Below are 23021 nucleotides of genomic sequence, written 5' to 3' on the forward strand. Positions count from 1 at the left end.
TTTAATAAATATGTGAAGAAATTTATTAAAACATAATCAATAAGGCTATTGCATGCGTTTAAAAAAAGAAAAGAAAAAGATTGGTGCTACCCGGAAGCTTGATTGAATTACCTGTAGACCTGCATTAGTTGATTTCTAGTGGTGTTATCTGACTACAAAAAAGTATTGACAGAGTGAATTCTAAAGAGCTGAAACTTGTTAAAAAGACAAAAATGAAGTACGGTGATTAGCAAATGTAAAAAAATAACCTTGCTCAACCTATAAATGTTGTATTGACCACCGGTTTTTGGAAATAATTTGAGAAATAAATTGAGTAATTTAATAACTACGGTAGTTTTGTAAATGATCACTTTGAAGGTAAATTAAAACTCAAACTGCGTATGAGTTTTTTTGATATTTGTTTAGAAACCAATGAAAAAAACAAAAAGTGAAAAATAGAGTTGAAGCATTAATTAAATTAAATATTTTGGAACAATGACCTACATACATGTATGTACATTTTAATGAAAGGATTTTCAGTGATATTTGTTTATTAAACTTTACTAGGTGTGTTTGTTTTATTTACTATACTTACTATGTATATGTGATCAGAATACATAAAATAAAGTCGTAGTAAACTCCAACTTAGCCTTCCGATTTGGCTGTCGTCGTTCCTTTGCTACTGTACCAGGTATCTTTATCGTGGAATAATTAATACATAAATGAAGGACCATCACTGTAATTGATCCAAAAAACATATGTACATACACACTCCTACAATCTATTATCATGGCATTAAACTAGTAATCACTGTAACCTAATACCCCCTGCGAAGATAAGTGACTAGGTAAATCAATGCGAATCTGGAAAAAATTTACCAGTTGGTGTTATATATGTAGTAGCAATAGCAACTCCGTTAACGATTACATAGAAAGTTGTTCGTGTCTTCTGTAGTGTAGTTTCATTGAACGTTCAATTAAAAATGTTCGGTTTTTGAAATCGTAAGAGAATTCATTAGGAAAAATTTTACATTAGTGTTTCACTTGTGTTCTTGTACTTTTTTTTTAATAATAAGATAACTTTCCGTTCGGAAATTGCAATAGGTTTTTTGGCGGAGAAAAAATTAAATCAAGCAAACGGGGAAACCAATGTCGGGTTTCCTCAAGGCTTGGGTTCATCACGCGCAAAAGACTGGAAGCTAAATAGGTGAGTAAATTAATCCTAATAATAATAAATCCCTATACAGGGGATAGATTCCTAATATATGAACATTCTTTTTATGTTTGAATAAATTCTAGTTTATTCGTCTTTTAAATTATTATTCCAACTGGTTTAACCAGTCTATTATCTAATCGTTTTGTTATAACTAACAAACAAAAAAATATGTAAAATAACCCCCTCAAATTATGCAAAATATATTCAGCAATTGATAAAGCTTAAATAAAAGATTACTGTACTTTCTTTTTACTTTCTAAAAAGTTTTATTTCTTGAACATGAAAGAAGAAAATGCCATGAAGAGTATAAAAAAAAAGGAAAATGATTTGGAATATTGTTTCTAATCAACCACAACACTGAGAAATTGACAACTCTCATACGTATTCATGTTCTCTCATGTACCCTTTGTTGAATTCATTTAAGTTTTATGCTACCTGATTTAATTGCTTAACGTACTTCTCAAGTATTTTCTGAAAACGTTCCTCTGGGAATTTGGAGTGAAGTTTTGAACAATATCTAAGCAAATGGGCTGTTATAAAAAAAAATCATTACCACTTTAATAAGTGATTAATGGATGACCTTATTATCAGGTGATGAATATTTTATCATACGCTTACTATTATATATAATATACATTACAGCCTCGACCTTCACACTTTATCTGCATTAGCTGCTACTCTTCACATTGAGAGATAAGATTTTTTTTTCATTTAATTTTTTCTGTTTCCACAAATCTAATTCGTCATAATCTTTCAATTATTTATTGAATAATATACGTAATTTTTTTTATATATATTTTTTAATGTAACCTTATTGTGAACACTAAAAGTGATAACGAATTGGAGTTTTTTTTTTAAATTATTAGATTAAGTTGAAATTTCAATTGTAATTTTTTGACAGGTATGTTTCATTCATTAATTGTTATTATAACCAATGTTGAAACGCTCGGTTCAGCAGGTTATGGTTTTGTTCAAGGTTGGTGCTAAAACGTATTCCACAGTTATCCGCTGAAACTAAAACGTATTCCATAGTTAGCGGATAGTTATCCGCAGAAACTATTATAATATTCCAGTCTAGGTGAAACTGAAAAATACTAATTTTCTGAGAAAAACCATTTGAATAAATTTAAACACGATTGCTTTTTAAGCTGTTTTTAATCAGGGCAACATTCATTAATATGTTGTTTTTAAAGTATAGATTTTAATGCATTTTAGCATTGTTTTTGGACTTCGGACTAGATAATAGTTAGTTTAAAAGACAGTCACTTTAAAAAATTCGATTTGACGCCATGTGCAGCTGAATATTGAGAGTAAATATTGTGTAGTAATTTTTACCCCTGAATAGTCGTTGATCAGTTTTGCGGGAAGATAATGCGGGATAATAATTGAACATTTTAAAGTTATGAGAGTAAAGACCTCTTCAATTTATTTCAATAGGGCAACTAATCTTGTTTTAATAATCTTGTTGTAATCTAATTCTGTAAGTAAATTTATTCTTATTTAAAAGAAAAATAGATTATCTCAAATAAGATAGATACTCTATTGTAATTTGTTAGACAACTTATGATTAAGATGTTATTTAAATTTCTAGAAGAATAAATGTTACATACTCGTACATATGTACTTGATAAACTTAATTTGGTTATTTTTCTAACAAGATTTGAAACACTTTATTACGACAAACATTTTCAGTTACTACAAAACGCAATCTGGTGTGAAAATTCAGACAAACTTTCCTGTTTTTATAAATTGTAAATATAATAAGAATTGACAAATTCCACTTTGTGATTATCCTCACAAATTTATAAACTTTACTGTAGATTGCATCCTATATGCAGATCCTGAAGGAAATTGTTAGCCTAAACAAGGTTTTTGAGTACATTGGGCATTGAAGGGCTCGGGGTACCTCGAAGCCTCCTTCAAATTCTAACCCCTTTATTTTCCAAGTGAATCCAATTAATCCAACAGTAGCACACGATAAGACGTGTGTGGGTAAGTTCCGTGTCCTTTTTAGGATCCCACCAGTTTGGTCGACTCAACTCTTTAAACCAGCTAACGAAGGGTGCCAATGATATCTGACACATAGTGCAATAATAAATGATTTTCCAAAATGTCCATAACCAACAAAAAAAAAATCAAAATCCTCTTATTTTAAGTTACATTTTTAGTCTAAAATAAAATTATTATTATTATTATTATGTTACTACATAAGTAAAGTTTATCTATTGTTTGATAAACTTTTTATTTTTTACAAAACGGAAATTTATGTATTAGATATTATGCAATGGGAAGATAACGAATTATTAGTAGCAAGAAGAATAGGTTCCTTATTGATTAGTCTGTAATGGAATTTTTTTCTTTAAAAAAATATAACATTTCCAACAATCTGATAGTAAATTAGGTCAGTTGGTTTTCTAACTGTAGTTCTTACCTTTTATCGTGGTCCATACTTTATTATTAATTTTTGTATTTAATGTTTGTAATTACTAAGTAAGACTAAAATTAATCCACCAGGTTAGTGAGGTATTTGACCGACGTGATCATACTGTTGCAATACTTTCTTTATTTAGGAGAAAGAAAAATTAAAAAGAAATTCTGATTTATTCTTCTGATTTCCTTGATCATCCAGCGTGAAACTTCCTGAAGATTTTAAGTTGTGATAATCCTAATTTGACAGAATTTTATGAGTTGCCATGGTAAAACAATTTATCCACTAGTCCGGCAGTTGGTTTGAAAAGTGCATTCTATAGTTTAAAAAAATACAAAATAAAAATAATTAAGTGTGTATAAAAGTATACAAATAAAAGTGTGAATGTTATATTTATTTCAATCATTAGATTTAAAGCAAAACATATGAGGGGAAATCTTGTTTTTTGGACAGATGATCGAGAAGGCAAAATGAATAATTGTCGGTTGAAGTGTGCGTGCTGGTTGCTTTTAATACTCTGACGTCACATTAAGTGGGGGACTCTTATATACTTGCCCACCGTGCAATGTTATATCATTTTGCCAGTATTACAATTATCGGCAATTATGGCTATACCTTTAAAGAAAATCTTGGTAAGCGATGCAGTGGACAATACCTGCGTGGATTTGCTCAGGAAATATGGATTGGAAGTTACCTGTAGATATAAAATGACCAAAGAAGAACTTATACAGGAAATTCAGGTTAGCTATGTAAATTTGTATAATCTTTCATCCAATTAATTGTCTTTTAAGTATGAATATAATTATTGTGACAATTATAAACAAAACCATAAAATTTGTATTAACTATTCTTACACGACTTTTCTACACTTCACAAGGATTTGATTTGTAAAAAATTTGTTAAACTTCGCGTAACTCACCAATGAGTTTTTCACGGTTAACAGTTCCAAACAAAATTTACAGCCTTTTATAGTAGTTACTATTCAAAATTTAATGAAATAAGATGTGGTAGTTAACGAGGAAATCGGTGAAAAATTGGAAAAGAAACAAACAGGAAATAGTCATTACCGGTTGTTTTCATTGGGAACTATAATTGGACAATAAAGAGTCTTTGCATTGAAGTAATTCTTTACAAAAAAAAAAGAAAAAAGCATTTCCTTTCCCCCAAAACTGCCTAAAGATGGAAATTAGTATCAAGATATTTAAATAAAATCGAAGAAACCATTTTCTAGAAAATCTAATCTTTTCGTGACGTGCTTAGTTGACGTTGAAAAAGTAATGTTGAATATTGAGCATTTTTTTTTTTTTTACGAAACACTTTTTCCTGCTTTACGTAACACAAATTTTAGATTTCCGGTGAAAACTCTGGAAGAAATCAGCTTTTTTCAGGATCTAGGAAAAAAATAATGTAGTTTTCGAAAAATTGTGTTAGTGAACAACAAAAATCTCACGCACACTTTCACTATCTGCATAAATTGTTAGTAGGAATTCATTTCAAAATTGGAAGTTTAAAAGAATATAAAAATTAGCACCGCAGAATGGTAGGAAGAGGAAATCGTGGGATTATTCACAATTTTTTGAGTTATATAACCACTATGTGCTTTTTATTAGTGGTGTCAGTGGTCGTTAAAAGGTAGGGTGTTATTAACTGGAACGAAAGGACATTGCAATAGATACTACAAATAAATTTGTTTTTATATTTAAAAAAAAATAATAATAAAATTAAAACCTTTCGTTATATGTCCATGCGGAAGGGTCAAGGCCTGCGGGATCGCGAATTGTTTTTTATAGAGAAACTTGTCCACAATCAGTAATCGCCAGAAACAGGTATGCCCTCCCTCCAACTGAGACTTCCCTTCCACCTAGCACCATGTCGTTTAAGCCCATGTGGGAATCGAACACTGACCACACGCACCAAGAAACGAACTTGTCAAACCATCTAGAGTCTAGAGCGTCTACGTGAAAGCAATATAACAAGACATTTTACCGTTTCTTTTATTTTTATTCACCGCTTATAAAGAATATAATTGTGATGGACCAATTCTGACTCTCTTTTCCCACTCTTTAAGAGAAATCGATTGGTAATCGATTTTGAGTTTTCGCTAAAAATACTTGTTTTGAGGTCTCTTTAAGTTCGAAAAAATAATTTTTATAGAGCGATGTGTGTTTACCTTTCGATAAAGAATTTTTTTCTCACGTACTATAACAATATATTTTGCTATTTTATTCTACAGCGATAAATTATTATCAATACGTTGCCATTATTATTATTTTAAAAAACTTAAAACTAGTATATGAATTACAAAGTAAAATTACGTCTCTTGCTTTTCAAACAAGCACAATAATTATACAAATAAATTAAAAAAACGGAATAATTTTAATGAATATTAAAATCCCTCTGAGCTTATTGCTTTTATCTAAAGGTTTATGGTTTTAAATACGATTAAAAGAAATCAGTTTTATTAAAACAGTTTTAGTTTTAATTTATTTGGGGTTAATAGAATTTTTGAGAGATTTGCTAACATCAGTCATTGGAAAATAAGAAATTCTATCAGCGCTGTGCAGTTGCAATCACATTATGGTTATCTCCACGTGTGTGGCTGCCAGCACACTTGATTGTAAGCGTTGTAGGACAACCACATTACATAGAGTTTACATTAAAGTATTGTCAGTAGATTGATTGAATGGTCGTCTGATACAAGAATATTGATAAAACAAATTTTCCGACCAGTTTTGTAAGGACATCTTTTTCCTAACTTTAAGAGACCTCAGAGCGTTTATTTTCGTTGCAAACGCCAAATTGAAAGATTTGGTCGAATGCAATTCTTCATTCTTACATGTAAGAAAAATAGAAAGTGAAAGCAATAGAAATCAACTTAACCAAGACGCTCTTTGCTTTAATTTTGACGAAAAAAAAGTTGTTGGATCCTGAAGGCAACTAAACCAAGTATCAAATTTAAATTTAAATCTAGTTACGTCACCTATCTCACTCGTTCATATCAAAATAGAAAGAAATTACATTTTCCCTCTAGTAAATTTTCATCTATGTAACGTGAAGAATATTTCAGTTTTAAAACTTTATGGGAAAAAATCCGTGAGGATGATTGGAATGAGAGAGTTTGTTCACTTCTCTGTTGGCTTCTATCCACTGTAACCTTGTACGATGCTAAAATCGCAGTGTCTTGTTCCACAGGTCGTTGAACCGTGGCAGCTCGTTTACCTTCTCCTTTTACTTCTTACGGTCCACCTGAGAAGTAATTAGAAGACTTTTTAATATAGAATTTTAGTAATTAAGCTAATTGAATTTCTAATACAGTACAACCTCGATTAACCGGACTGACCTCCGGCTATACACACCCCGAAAAACTGAAATTCCGGTTAAACCGAATACACAGTATTCGGTAATATTTTTTACACTTGATCCTTTTTTGGAAATTTCGATGATGTGGATTTTATCTTCTATAGATAAACAAATACGTTTACGTTTAGCACCAGTTTTCTTAACGGATTCCATTGTGTAAGTTAAATAAAAATTCGACCGAAAGGGCAAGCGAAAGATGTTTTCTGTAGGACGGAACTGATTAACACTGAAGACTAGCTTGAGATTAGGCTGCTCTCTGGGAAGATTAAAATAATGCCGGTAATTATCCATAAAAATATTACATATAACCGAGAAGTATCAACCATTTAAGAAACGTAAATCCCATGGTCTTTTGTAAGACCATGATAAATCCCAAGAAATTCAGTACTAATTGCACCATATTTTGGGTTTTTACATTCATTCATACATACATACATAATGACCCTTCAAGAAAGTCAGGTATAAAAGAGTTGCTGCCACGCCTACAATTATGTTACATCGGAAGACAAAATAATTTCCTGACGCCACCGAAAATTAACTTTTGTTTCGGCGCCATCCAGGTGTTCTCATTATGACTCCACATGTTCCCGGTTAATCCGAACCCCGGTTAATCCAGGTTGTACTGTAATAACCATTCCATTCGATTATCTGATTATGAAATATGATATGATGTTCTTAATTCAGGCATTTCATATGTGAATTTTCTCAATACATTCAAAATGTATTTCTTATACCCCGTAATGTATGATAAAACTTAGAAGAAATTTATAGCAATAACTGTTGCGTTACATTCGGGCTAAAACCATGAAGTAGATGCTGGCACCAGAAGAAATATTAGTTCAGATTCTCCTGAGATTTCTTTTTTTTTTCTTATTACGAGCTTAAGTGAAAGTAAATTAGTAATAGATGAAAAATAAACTGTTTTTATGCATTTTGCTTGTTGCAAGAGTACACCATTACAAAATATACAGTTCAAAACAAAAATTAATAGATAAAGTAAAATTAAACACATGAACACTTTTATGAAATGAATTATTTTAGTAACATAAGTAATTATCAAAAATAAAATTAGAAATGAATGAAAGCAGTAATGTTTATTCTTTTAAATTCTATTTTAGATCCTTTTTTACACGATCAGTTAATAAAATGCCAGAAATGTGATGAATATTTGAAAGATATTGCTTTAGATAGTAGTTCCTGTATGGTGAGCAAATTGGACATCTTAAGAAGAAATATTAGAGAGTCTCTTCCTCGTGCATGTTGCAGATTGTGCATATTGTACCACATTCCAGTTTACAGTAGATACCCTTATTACCCGGGTTTCTAGAAACTCTGAGTTGGTTAACTGTTCTTATTATATCTACCGAACGCTTGATAAGTACGTCTCGCCGAGTCCTAGGAGACTAATTTCCCTGTAAGTACAATAGAACTGGAACTTGAATGAAGAGCTCTTTGCACGTCTTTAGGATAGGGTCAGCTTCTAACAGATCAGGGATATCCTCCTGTGAATGTGACTAGGATCTTCTGTTGTCCACAGTTCTTCTCCCACCAAGATAAGTGCTTATCTCAGTTGAAGCGCCCAATGGTATTCTGCCTGTAACACTTAGATTGGTTATTCAACCTTATCATCTCAAAACAATCTCTTGAAATTTGACATTTAAAGAATTTTGCACCACCAAGACAGCATTCTTTGAAACACTATCCCACTTAAGTGGAGTGAACCAGTTTCCAGTCTGTGGGGGAGGATATCGGCCATAGAAACAATTTTTTTTTTAAGAATCTCTGATGGGTTGTTTCAATTATTTCAAGATGTGGTGGATTTAGCTAAATAAGTCATACAAATACTTCATTAAAAGAAGATAAACTACATTTGTGCTGACGGCCTTGAGATCTACGAGCAAGTTTTGTATGGCTTCAGAACCATGTGTTCTATGCATGACCTTGTCAAGTTGGAGTCCGTCCAACCTAATGGATCAGGTGACCGCCAGCTAATACATAGAATGTCTGTTCCAGTCACGAGATGTAATAATACTTTAATTAAAATCCTGATGTTTTTTTTTTAAATTATATAATTGAGCGATTATTTTGTATTTTTAAAGTTTTTTGTCAAATTATTCCTGATTAGCGATAAGATTTCTTACTAATTATTCCGTTAAAAAACTTACGCTTGGCTTTAGGATTTTATAACAATTTCTAGTTTTTATGGGTTGGACTGAATGCGAGTTAAAGTTGTTAAAACCTATCCGTGGACATTGAAGTGCCATGAACGATCATGAAATTCAACTTAAACCACGGTGTTTTTTCACTGCGATCCAATAAATCAGCTGTGTCCCTTACTGGGGCTAAGTGAGACGATCATCAGGTGATAAAACATCTCTTCTATAGGAACGCACTAGGAAGAGAAGAGGGTGCCGGAAATTAGGGGTAGCCACTTCGTGGTACCAACTTCACTCATTTCTTCCATTGCTCTCTCTAAATATTCTGAAGAAGACTTCATTTCCTATTAAAGACAGAGGGACTCCTGGTATCACGGAGGAATCGTTCTCGAGAAAGACACCTCTGTCCATCTTTCGGTTGTCATCTTAGATCTGGCTGAGTAGCCTGTATGTGCATTCGCTAAACCATATCACATCTATCTTTTAAGGCGCAAAATGCCAATATGAGCGCTGTTTGAGGAAATCTTTATTGGGTTTTAAAAGCTTGGTACTCATCTAGACGCTGATATCCCTGAAGAAGTTTGGATTTCGTTTATATTTGCATCAATACTTTCTAGACAAAAATGTAATTCTTTAATAGAAAAGTAATGTTTCAATTTCGTATTTCAATAAACCATTAAAGAAAAGAGAAATTAGTGAAAAAAGAAAAATAATGAATTTCCTAGAAAAAAGGTGAGGTGAATGCAATTGGAATAAAAAAATATTTTGACATGGGCTTATTACGTAAAAACGATGACTATTACTGGATGGATATCTGTTATTCGTATTGGAAAAGAAATATTTAAATATTTGTATCGATTAATTTTTTTGATACTTCTGTTTTCTAAATCTTACTCTCTTGTTAGGATTACGAAGCACTAATCGTAAGATCGGATACCAAGGTGCGTGCTGACGTATTGGCAGCGGCTCACAAATTGAGAGTTGTAGGAAGAGCCGGTACTGGAGTGGACAACATAGACACAGAGGCCGCCACAAGAAAAGGAGTTATAGTGTTAAAGTATGTACTAATTTTGCTAAATTTATCTCCCGAACATTTTTTTTCTGTTTGTAGAATAAAAAGAAGAAGATTTATCTGTCTGTCAGTTGTTGATTAGAAACCAGGGGGAGAATTATTGGTAAAGGGGAGATTTAAAGAAAATCGCTTGATCGGAACTGTAAAGTGTCTCTTGGTTTAGAATATTAATAAATTGCAGCTTGTTCGAACATTCGATGGACATTGCAAGTTTAAAGAATACCTTAAGAATTGTCGGAAGAGATATTTTTTTAAAGAACAGTTTTTGCTGTGAATAAGTAATAAATGTTCTTTTGTTGAAAAAGAAAATTATTTAGATAAGAGGTAAAAATGTCAAGTATCATTAAAAATGTCGCCGTTAGTTTTATTTTAATTTTTGCAAATACATTATACAATTGAAGTTTATCTAAACGTTTATGCTAGTGGGTAGATAAGACTGTTAAGAGAGATGGAATGCCTGCGTTATTCGCGAATTGATATGCCCTTGACTTGGCACCCTCTTCCACGGGTGAATTGCGCTACTTCATTCGTACACTCCACATTAGATAAGTGGAAATTTCTTTACCCTGCCTCTTGACTCTATCAGCGCGGACAAGTGCAACAACAACTCTCTTGTAAAATATTTAAGAGCTCATCAGTTCTGTTATCAAGACAGCAAAGTGGAGGCTCGCCTATCTTATATTTAACAAACAATTGCAGAATTAAAGAAAAGGACGTTATATAAGTTCCTATTAATCTAAATTTCCTCCCCCCCCTAAATCTTTACATTATCTTCAATTGACGAAATATTTATCGTAGATAAATAGTTCGAAATATTCTGATGACGTTTTTCATTCTTACACATAATTTATCAAATATAAACTGGTGAACTATTGAAAAATCTGTTGATTACGCAGTGATAAGATTTTGATTAAATTTTTCCAGTAATAATTATTTAATTAATTGTTTTTTTTAATAAATTGAACAGCCATATTATATGAGCTCCAGAATCATTGGAGATTTTGTTTTCTGAGATGTGAAAGGGTGGTAATTGAAATAGGTATCTCTTTCTAAAACAGTAGCCTCTAGATCTCCTGGTCTACTATAGCCTTAGAGCGCAACCTACGCGTCTCCATGCTCTCTTCAAGTTCCTTCAACGTCCTCCAGCCACCACAAATAAGTGGCCTCCTTTGAAGATATCTATGCCTGAGATTGTTGTAGAGTATTTTGCTCGGCAAGCATGTCCAACCACCAAAGAGGTCCCTTTCTCACTTTTCTTTTTCGCAGCTGGTAATTGAGATTATTAAGAACGTGTCAAATTGTATCAGCTGGAAGTCCCCGGACAGCTTTAGAAAACGATTATCTGTATCCAGTGAAGACAAAACAAAATACCACAGAAACTTCTCCTTTCTCAATACATTTAGATAAAACTGTATATTTCAGCAATTTACCCCTCTTCGGATGGCTTGGTTTTCTGCGAGGCCAAGCAGAACAGTTGAATTAAACCCCTTCATACTCTAAAATAGCTCAATTTCGCCCTTGCCCTTAGATTTAGAGAGCTAAGTTTAGCAGTTTTTGAAATGCACGCAGAGAAAGGCATTGATTGCCTTTCCCAACACCCTAACGTTAAGGATTTAAGAATTCGTCTCCTTAAACTGTGTCTAAAGCGTCCTCCTGTGGACAAGTCTCCTCCCTATTAGACTAGACAGGCCGATTCCCTGAATCTTTATCCTTACAAATAAGAAAAAGAAATAGCAGTGAACGATTTTTAGAGCTACTTGTTACTTGATTATTCTATTTTCTTCGATCTAGTGATTATATTCAGAAATCCTTGTTGTTACTGTTGCGCTGTTCCTATAGTCGATCAGTTTAAAACAGTATGAATATTTGAAGTAGTGTTTTTCATTCGTCAGAAATATGCATTCGCAAATGTTGTTTCAAGCATTTAGTATTCAAGTGACCAGTTTCAAGTATTTAGGGTGAGATAAATTTTACTAAATATTATTTTTTAATTGCAGTACACCTGGTGGCAATTCGATCAGCGCTTGTGAACTGACCTGTGCTCTCATCACTAGTTTAGCCAGGTAATATTAATTTTCACATATGTTCATTTTTATTTCTTTCAAAGTTATAGAAAATTATTTAAACCAAATTCAATAAATTAGGAATGTAGCCGCTGGTAGCCAATCACTAAAGGAAGGACGCTGGGATCGTAAACTTTATACTGGCGAAGAATTAAGTGGGAAAACTTTAGCAGTTCTTGGTCTGGGAAGGATTGGCCGTGAGGTGGCCACCAGAATGAGTTCTTTTGGCATGAAGGTGCTCGGCTTCGATCCCTTAGTCTCATATGAACAAGCTGCAGAGTTTGGTGTTCAAAAATTAGAACTGGAACAAATTTGGCCTCAGGCTGATTATATTACCGTACACACACCGTTAATACCGCAAACAAGAAGTGAGTATAAAAAGGATAAAATCATTTAATAGAGTTGCTGATGGAATCTGCAAATCTTCGCCTCCATTGCAAAAAAGAAAAAATTATTGTGGACCCATTACTTCAGTATTGGACCCTAGGAGTCTGTTGAGGGGCTCCAGAGTAAAGCTTGAAAGCATGGTTTTCTCTTCTTCCACACTAAAGCTAGGACCATAAGATAAGTTTACTCTTTTTACTCTTATAGGATGTACGATATGCATATGGCCGCCCGGGCTGGCTTGTCTTATCCCGTTGACAGCAAGTAGTCAACAGTTGTTAAAATTCGTACGACTTGAACAGGTGCATTTGTTTGATGACTGCACTTATAAGCCTTTTGCAATATCTCAGGTCCTTTGAAGGTCCCAATGCAAGCTGCCGTGTTTTTACTCTTATATCCTCAAAACGCCGGCACTCTCTTGAATGTCCGGGCACTTCTCTTGAATTTAATTTCTTTAGGTCTTGCTGACCAACAGAGCCGCTCGAAAGTCTGAGAAAATTACAACACTGGAATTGATTATCTTTTTCTTTTTTCTCAGCAGACCAAACTTATTGTGACTACTCTCTATCTGAAAGACTGGCCGATTATCCTATGCTTACCGTGATCTCGTACTTTGGATTAGCGCCAAAGACCCCATCTTCTGTATGGAGCGATCCGAGAACTAAATAGAGTCATGAGCTTAAAATAATTAGTTCGTTATTCATGTCCATCAATTGTTGATGCTTATTTTAAAAATCAAATAGATCGTGTCTAAATTAATTTCTAAAAAATATTTAGAGAAACAATCTCATTTAGGCAGTTTTTAAAAGTCTGAGTGCATCACTGCTCGCAGGAATAGAGGATCATTACTCCTTTGCTACAATTTTATACATAATTTTGTAAAATTAATTGAATACTGAATTTATTCAATTATTTTTATTTATTTTGTTTTTTTTTTTACAGATCTAATCAATGAAAGTAGTCTAACGAAATGTAAAAAAGGTGTGAAAATTATAAACGTAGCCCGCGGAGGGATTGTAGACGAACAAGCCTTACTGGCTGCACTTAAGGTAAGTTTATAATCCTACCCTCTTCATATTGTATCACCGATTTAACTTTTATACTCTTTAAAATAATTTTATAATGAAAAATCTCGTGTCAGTTACAAAGTTCAATGAAAGTGAACAGCACTACCTGAGTTTTATAATATTTACATACGTTTTCGTTTTTATATTTTCTGAAATCTCCAAATGTCAAAGGTCTTCATCGCAAACCAACAGTCCGTTGCAGCGAAGTCAAACTATATATATTTCCTATTCTTCTGTCACAATTTGCACAGATCTCAAAACATTAAAAAAAAATCTTTATTTTACCAACTGCAGGAATTTAAAGAGTCATCGAGCTCCAACAGTCACATATTTAGCCGATCTGGGCATCTCTGTTTTAAGATGAAACCCATTGCCAGTTATCGGTGATAAAGTTAGACTTCCTTGACAGAATGTGAGACGTTAACAGTGGTTGGTAGATGGAGTTGTATGGCACATGATAGCTGTATGTAACTATCTTTCTAGCTTAAAACTGCATGGACGCATGTGGAGATTTAAGGTGTGTTTTAGCTTCTTCTAGAGTTGATAGAACTACTCTGTTGCAATGAGGATATTTACTGTTTTGTCCTGACTTTGAAGAAATTTGGATGCCGGGAGAGTGAAACTTTTATTTGATAATTTATGTTTATTTTTAACCTGTACTCGAAAACCAGTCCCATATATTTTTTATTTTTTTATAAAACTGACATTAAGGGGAATTAAAAGGAGCTGGGATGGACGCTACGATTACCTCAAACTTGTCATACTGAACAAAGAATAGTAAGTAAACATTACGAGTTTAGAGAATATAAATTTATTTATTTGTATTTTTTTTTTAGGACGGTAGATGCGGTGGAGCAGGTTTGGACGTATTTTCTGAAGAACCTCCAAAATCTGAAGTTCTTAGAGAACTTATAGAGCATCCTAAAGTTTTAGCCACACCACATTTAGGCGCCAGTACAGGAGAAGCCCAGGTTTGCTCCTTTCTTAAAATTTGATCCCTAGTTCCATTGATTCCAACAATGTATTTATCACTAAAAATATTCCAATAGGTAAGAGTGGCTGTAGAAATAGCAGAACAGTTTGTTGCTCTATCCAAACCGGATAGTGGATATACAGTGACCGGTGTAGTCAATGCTCCAGTACTTTCAGCCCTAAGAAATCCATTAAATACTCCTTGGGTGACACTGGGCAAGAGACTGGGCTCTATAGCTGCTAAACTTGCTTCAGGCGCTTCATTCCAGGGCCTTAATGTGGAAATCGTAACACAAGGTCAGTTTTTAACGTAGATGACTTAGTTTATTGAAACTGTATGCTTCTTTTTCGGCCTGGATACAGATCTAATGAAAATTAGAAAAAATATACATCCGTCTTCCGCTAATTCCTAAACATATTTTGTGATTTTGTTTTGTTCTCTTTTAACTTTTTTTTGGTTGGTTTTTCAGAATTTTTTGCTGAAGTTAATCTTTAAACATATTTCAGCTTGCACAGAGAAAGTCCATATAAAAATAAAGAAAGCTTTGATTATAAGTTAAACTTTACTTTGAACAAAAATTATTTCTGATTAAGGAATCTCAAATACATTAAAAAATAAAACCTGTAAACAAGGCTGAAGTAACTTAAATAACCAACAAATCGTTAAGGATAAGCACAGAACCAAAAATCCAGTCCATTGAGCAATAAAAAAAAGAGTAAAGTAATCGCCAATTTTTTCAGGAGTTGGGAAACCCATACTTTACTACTAAATTTATCAAAAGTAGCTATACGTGGGATTCGAACTGAGGATCTCCCACTTACAATTCCACGTTCGTGACCATTACACAACATTCGCCCCCTAGCATTATGCAATATTTAAATAAATAAATGTTAATCAATTTCGATGAGTTCTTAATTTCCACATTCCTTTGGATATTCCAGGTCCTGTCACTGAGAACATGAGGTTCCTTTCTACAGCCGTCTTGTCAGGAATGATGTCTTCCAGGACAGCAAACGGCCTGAACTTGATCAATGCTCCTGTACTGGCTGAGGAAGCTGGACTAAAAGTAGTGCAGACACATACAGGAAATACAGAATCACAGGCTTATGTTGCAGTCAGAGTCGGCAGTGCAGGAGTGGATCACGTTGTTACAGGTGAACTTATCATTATCTGTAAATATAATATTTTTTTACTGCTGTAAGAGGAGAGTTTTTTGATTTTTCAACTTTCCTTAGTAAATTTTCAAAAATCACATATCACTTACAAAAGTGGTGGGAATGTTCTTTCGGGTTGCTATATGGCAGTCAAAGTTGACATGTTAAAAGAAATTTGAAGTTAAATGAATTTGAACTTTGTATAAAATATTAATTATAATAATTTGCTTCGATTTATACACGTATTCATTGAAGTAAAATAGTTTTATAGTAGTATGATGGTTGAAGAAGGTAAGTGATTCACGGCTCCTCCAAAACCCTTATAAAACTTTCAGAAAAAAGATTCACAACCTTTTGCTAAAGTACGATATGCCCAAGTTTAATTTAAATCCTGTCCAGAAAGTAATAGATAACACCAAAAAAAAAATTACTTCCGGATTCTTCCATCTGATTTTCATTTAGGGAAAAACATTTTACATGATATTAATGTTCAGAACTATCATTTATCATTTTCATTCCGTCATCTTTTTGTAATTCTTAGATTATTTTTATTTTTTAAATATTAATTTGTTTTTAACAGGCACAAGCCGAGGAGGTGAAAGTTGGCTGCTTTCTATTGACGATGCAACGTTCACTTCAGGAGTACCTCTGACCGAGAACACCCTCCTGTTTCAGGGAACAAACGCTTCTAGTGATTGTACAAATCTTATTGGTAAGTATTGTTATTATTTATTTATCACAAATAAGGGATATGCGGTGCCAATTGGGATAAAATTAATTGTACTATCTATTTCTGCGGTGCTGACCAAATTGTCTTCAGATTTCGTTCATGCTACATCAAGTGTTCGTGTACAGATAAGATTCCCTTCAATATTTAGTTCTACTGTGAGATTTTCCAGAAATACATGACTTCGATATACTGATAATATTGTCATCATTTTAAATAATAGGGTATAATACCTTGGGGAAGATGTCCTTGATTGACATGAAGTCAGTCCAGAATTGAAATCAAACAGTGGATGGTACTATCTCAAGAAAGTGCGAGCACAATGTAAAGTTGACATTATTGGATGCTTTAGAGTCATGGGGCTAACCGCAATCATACGTTCCACAAAATTGGCATGTTCTAAAATTATAGTAAGCAGTCCTCACCAAATAAGATATGAATTTACTGGCAAAATCATAAAACAGATTTGATTGATGAACTTACTAAACATTCCGAATATCCATTATGTTATCCAGACTTGTGCGATCGCGAGAATTTTTTTTTTTTTTTTTAAAGCGCTTAGTCAGTTACTTCGCCTAAGAGAAATTTAACTTTAACTTTGGCATTAAACCAGGACGTGGCCACCAGATATTTCGGTTCAAGGCAATGATTTTGTGAAGAAAAAAATTTAATTTCTTCAAAATTGAAACGAGTTTTGAAAAATTAGAGAATTTTTTATTATACAAACAGCCTGAAAACAATGGTTACTAATAGCACTGATTAGTACTTTGAATAATAGATATTTGGACCACCTTATCTATTTAAACTTAAAAAAAAAAAATTACAGTTAAACTTAATAAGTCAGAAAAGTAAAAAATAAACATACTAATTTGCTGAAAAGGTAAACAGATTGTAACTCGCTGTAATTATTAAAATGCTCTACTCCTGTGATTATATTTCTTTAGAATAGAATTTAACCACAATAAATGAATAAACTTACAGGTCTTTATTGTTATAAATGATTGGTATAGGCGTAGGCTATTATTGGAATCTCTCATTAATTGTACTACATTTACAATTTTAATTATCATTGTGAAAAATAATACTGAACTAAATTATTTTTTTCAGGTGAGTTAGTAAAAGCAGGTGTGGTGATCACGAACATGGCTGTGGCGGTTGGCAACGCCGTCTGGATATCTGTACAAACTCATACACCATTGGGCAAAGCCGTTGACATTCCAAATGTAAAAGCTTTTTAAAAAATGTTGCCTTTCCAGAATTATATATTTATTCTGTTGGACGCGTGAGAAAAAAACGAAAACTAATAGACTTGTGACAATAATTTAATTATAAATAAGAACGAATATATTAGAGTATGTTTGAGTATTGTGTGGTTGAGTATCTATATTTTTTTGTAAATGTATATATAATAACTGGTAGTTAGTGCTAGCGTGGCTTTTTATCTAATGTATAGTTAGTTTATAAGATCTTGTACCGATTTTGATAGTTCATGCGATGTGTGTAATTTTACTCATTTTATAAAATTCAAAATAGTGAGTTTATAAAACGCAGGTTATAAAATTTGCCAAAATGTTCCACAAATTTACAATTCCCTTTCCTATCATTTTATGTCACTTTACACATATAAAAATGTATTAAGCATTACATGTGAAGTGCTGATGTTAAATTTTAATTGGATAATTGCAAGTTTTTACCATTTAAGACATTTGTATTTTATAATGTAACTAGGCATTAGATAAAAAGGCAGAAATTCGTATTCTGCCGGTAACATACAAATAACTTCGAAAGTACTGCTAGGTTTTAATTATTACATTTTTTTAGTCAATAAAAATAATACCCACAATATTTTTTTGTTTACTGTTTACCTTCTCCTTTATGATTTTGAAACATTTCCATTATATTAACTGCCTAATTCTACATTGTACGCTAACTGAGAAGTATGTATGAAAAATAAATTGAACATAAACATCAAGCTGGACTGTTAAAAATGATCCGCTGGAAAATATCTTTTGATTTTATGTCTTTGGATCCATATTTATTGTATGTCTCAAAAAACAACAGATTCAATACAAAAAATCGACTCACTGTGCTCTTTGTTAGTCTAAAGCTAACTTTCTTTAGGCTTGGAAAGAATAATGTTCTGAGAGCGTTTTGAAATTACATTGTACAGCCTATTTTCGCACGCTTACTTCTGTTCATTTGGTAAAACCAGAACGACAGACAATGCCACAGCTCGAGTAAAAAAGTATGACTCTGAATAGCGGCGTTTTTATTGACTTTAGTAGCAAGTTTCTAATCAAAGAATCCGTAGGATATTTTCATATCATGGGCTAAGCTTGCAGGGCATTTTCACAACTCAACGCTTCTAAGTGCCCGTGCACTTAGGGATGGATAACGCCCATACATACCGAAAATAAGAAAAATAAATAAATAGAGCAAGAAGTGAAGCACCTCCAAAAAGTGGTCAACAGCTTCAAATAAAAAAAAATTATTTGGTAATTGCGGATAAACCTTTTCATCAAACACTGACATTAATGCTGATTATTAAAACAGTAAAGTGCAACGGAAATTACAGAAGGAAGCCCATATTTCCTAGAAATGTCTTAAAACAAATTTTTCTATAAAAAAAAGTTTCAAATAAAAATGAAGAATGTACAATACAAAGATTAGAGAACATCGTAATCGAGAAAATATTAGACCAGCAAACAAATCAAATGAGAAAAAATAACTTAAGGATGATGAATTTTCTTCAAACAGGGAGTTTTAGCATACATTTCAGTGTCAAGAATTTATTATACAGAAAAGATAGGGTTTAAAAGAATGGCCTTACCCATCTTCAACCCCAGAAGTGCCCAAAACCGGAATTTCATGAAAAATGTTTTAAATTGAAGCTGTAGATACCATCAGTGCATAAGTGTATTGAGTTCAAAAAAACAAAAAGTTAAAAGCCATTTCCGAGAAAAACTCAGAAGTGTTAAATAATATTAGTAAATTACTACTTTTGGTAGAAGGAATTTGCTAATTTACGTTTATTTAAAGATATTTATATTACACACACGGACTAGAACACATTTGTAGATACAGGTAGTCCACTTGCAAAAAAATTGTTGCTTTTCTTCAGGGCAATAATAAAAATATTTATTTCTACGAAAACTCAATTTCAACAAATTTAACGGTAACAATACTTCTTGTTACTAAGTGTAAAAGAAAAAGTGTCATTTTCGTAGCAGATTTAAATAATAATATTTTATTTCTCTTGCTAAAGATCTAATTGTCAATAGTTTGAACGTAGGTTCAAAATTACCGTTTTAACGTTTTTAAATCCCAGGAAGATTTAAATTTTAACCGTTGACTTAGAAATACAAGATAGATTAAATAGAATAGATTATTATGTTATTTTATAAATCCATTTAATCCAAATAAAACCATCTAAACAATTTAATGGAGTTTATATGTTTATTTTGAACTATAATTTCTTATTTAGTGAATTAAAAGTATTGTAGGCGGGGTGACTACGCAAGCGTATAAACGTAACTACAGTAACGACAACGAACTGAAGCCGCGTTGATTACCTCCCTTAGCGTCTAGTAACCTATTTTAGGAATACCTCCTGTGACTATCAAAAATAATTTAAAAATATCCGGCTTTTAAGGTAGTGCTAGTGCAGTTTTATACATTGAAGTGACAAAAAAAATGAAGACGTTTGTAAAATATGAAGAGTTCCCTTATAAATTATGGTTTATAATGTTATTTTTACGGTGTATGGACTTAGCTTGGGTACAATCTAGCTACGTACCAGATGAATATTGGCAAAGTTTGGAAGTTGCTCATAACAAAGTATTCGGATACGGCTATCTAACTTGGGAATGGATTGAAGGAATAAGAAGTTATTTGTATGTTGCAGTTATATCAAGTTTGTATTATGTTTTGAAAAATTTTGGTTTAGATACTCCGGATGCTATAATTACTGGACCAAGAATTCTTCAAGGAATTTTATCCTCAATAAGTGATGCTTATTTTATTAGGTGGGTACATGAAAAGAGAAATGGACGATTTTATTGGGCGTTCTTGTCATGGGTAACATGTTACTTTATCTCGTACTGTTCTACTAGAACTCTCATAAATACTTTCGAAATGAATTTAACAACAATTGCTTTATATTATTATCCATGGAGTCCTAAATCCAAGAACTTTTTGTTTGTCTTCCTAGTGACGCTACTTTGTTATGCCAGGCCGACTGCAGCTATTGCCTGGACGCCGCTTGTTTTAATTAATGTTTTCTCCATGAAGAACTCTTTACATTATTTTATTACCAGCTATTTACCTGTTGGTTTGTTTGTAAGTGCAATATGTGTATCTCTGGACAGTTGGATGCATGGTACTCTTATTATCACACCGTGGAATTTTTTTAAATTTAATGTTTTAAAAGATATTGGCACCTACTATGGTACTCATACATCGCTGTGGTACTTCTACGCTGGAATACCCGCAGTATTAGGCCTTCATATCATAACGTTTTATTATGGATTTTTTAAAACTTTGTCCACCAGATTGTCTAATATAAAATATGACGTTGAAGCACAAATGTGTATAACCATTGTGTGGTCACTAGCCATTTACAGTTTATTACCTCATAAAGAATTTAGGTTTTTAATGCCTTTACTTCCGATGATGCTTTACATTAGTTCAGGTGTATTTAGCAATTGGAGTGTAAAAGCGAACTCATTACACATATACTTTGTAGCGGTTCTGCTTGTAAGTGCCAACATTTGTTCTATTTTTTATTTGGGACAATTTCATCAAACTGGCCAACTGGAAACTATGACGTATCTTAGACACGCTATAAAAAACGAGACTAATCCGAAAATTGTATTTCTTGCTCCGTGTCATTCATTCCCCGGCTATAGTCATTTACATGCGAACGTGAGTACAAGATACCTCACTTGTGAGCCCAATCTACAGGATGTACCTGATTATCAAGATGAAGCGGATAAATTCTACAATGATACCAGTGTATGGTTGAAAGTGGAATATACTACAATTTATCCTTGTTCCCTTCCAACACATTTAGTTATGTACGATTCGTTAAATATCCAAAATTTCCTTTCAGTAAAGAACTATACACTTCAAAAAGAAATATTCAACTCTCTACATTACTCACCACCACGAGAGGGCCAAAAAGTGTATGTTTACAGAAGAAGAGGAAAACGATGTTGAGTATATCAAGTTTAATTGATGAACCGTTTTGACTGAAACAAAATTTTATGATCACTGATGGTGATAATTGTGTTCAAAAGAGAATAGTACAAGCCATTATGAGTGTTCATTTGTAATTTTTATTTTGCTTTAATGTAGAAAAATGAGAGTGCCTGTAATTTGTTTGTGAACTTCAATATTGACTGAGAGAATATCTCATTAAAATTCAAAGACTTTATTAGGATTTAATCCTTGAGTGGTAACACGAAGGATAAACTTCTTTGGTGTGTGTGTACTTTATGTAATTTAGTTTTTCTTACTAACTTTGCAATTTTTTATATAAAAAATAATAAGGATTGTTTTTTAATATATATGTAAATTCAAATTTAGAAATATTTATGTAAGAAATAAAATATTTAGTATTTTCATAAAAAAAAAAAAACTTACTGGTTTGTTGTGTTATGAATTTACACGTAGTGCCATTTATACTTTTCTTTACAGGCAAGATTCTTCATTCAAAGTTACTTATTGCTAGCAGTCTATTAAATTTTATTTTGAACTGGAAAAAAAAAGAAATGGTTACAAAATAATCAAAAGTCATGTATATTTTTATTTGGTAACAAATTTTATATGTTAAATATCAATTCTGACCCATTTCATATTTTCCCATCGTCAATTATTGGCTGAATTAATTTATAAACGCTTGTTGCTTCCACGTTAAGTTTCTGCTGCACTGAGGAGCTATTAAATAAAGATCAATAAGTGTTTTTAAGAGAAGCCATCACCAAACTTAATCGAAAATCCGATTTAATAAAATTATTTATTATTTTTTTGTAAACCGAAGATCAAAAACATCGTCAAGATATCCTTATGCAATGAAATTTGTACACGCTTAATTCATCTACTGCCCCGAAATATACTAAGTTCCCAAATATCTGCTTAGTGTAAGATCGCAGTCTTCAATTATTTAACATATACGTTAAAAATTATGTGATTTAGACCAGTGGTGGGCAAACTTTTTTAATGGGGGCCACAAAGTTTAAGTATGTAATTCTAGAGGAGGGCCAGAATTATAGAAAAAATGCATTTTGTGTTAAAGCTTTTAATCATAATATTATAAAAACATTACAGCATTACACACTTGTGTAACTACGCGGCTAGTTTAGCTTCACCTATAGGTTATGCATCTATTATTCTACTAAGTAGAATCTACTTTACACTTCTCGACCATCAAAACGTAATTATAG

The 23021-nt window shown here is 32.5% G+C and overlaps 2 protein-coding genes and 1 long non-coding RNA gene across 3 annotated transcripts; 2 read left to right on the plus strand and 1 right to left on the minus strand.

Moving 5' to 3' along the window:
• The first annotated feature begins 1586 nt into the window (after nt 1-1586).
• LOC141450266 (D-3-phosphoglycerate dehydrogenase) lies at nt 1587-18423 on the plus strand. The gene is made up of 11 exons (XM_074120505.1): nt 1587-1785; nt 4076-4362; nt 10044-10195; nt 12208-12273; nt 12355-12641; nt 13600-13706; nt 14561-14695; nt 14774-14993; nt 15639-15851; nt 16432-16563; nt 17686-18423. Exons 2-11 carry the CDS (start codon nt 4228-4230, stop codon nt 17814-17816), a joined length of 1578 nt encoding a protein of 525 aa, XP_073976606.1. The 5' UTR covers nt 1587-1785; nt 4076-4227; the 3' UTR covers nt 17817-18423.
• On the minus strand, nt 2587-5551 carry LOC141450277 (uncharacterized). Its single transcript, XR_012455996.1, has 2 exons — nt 5351-5551; nt 2587-3938 (listed from the first exon to the last, which is right to left on the minus strand). It is a non-coding gene; the product is annotated as an uncharacterized lncRNA (long non-coding RNA).
• Nucleotides 18424-20113: 1690 nt separating the features above from the next.
• PIG-B (phosphatidylinositol glycan anchor biosynthesis class B) lies at nt 20114-22216 on the plus strand. Its single transcript, XM_074120506.1, has one exon. The coding sequence runs from the start codon at nt 20272-20274 to the stop codon at nt 21793-21795; it is 1524 nt and encodes a 507-aa protein (XP_073976607.1). The 5' UTR covers nt 20114-20271; the 3' UTR covers nt 21796-22216.
• Nucleotides 22217-23021: the final 805 nt, after the last annotated feature.

This window comes from Rhodnius prolixus, unplaced genomic scaffold (genome assembly GCF_049639745.1).
Source record: "Rhodnius prolixus isolate KJV_2025 unplaced genomic scaffold, Rpr scaffold_2, whole genome shotgun sequence".
NCBI lineage: Eukaryota > Metazoa > Arthropoda > Insecta > Hemiptera > Reduviidae > Rhodnius > Rhodnius prolixus.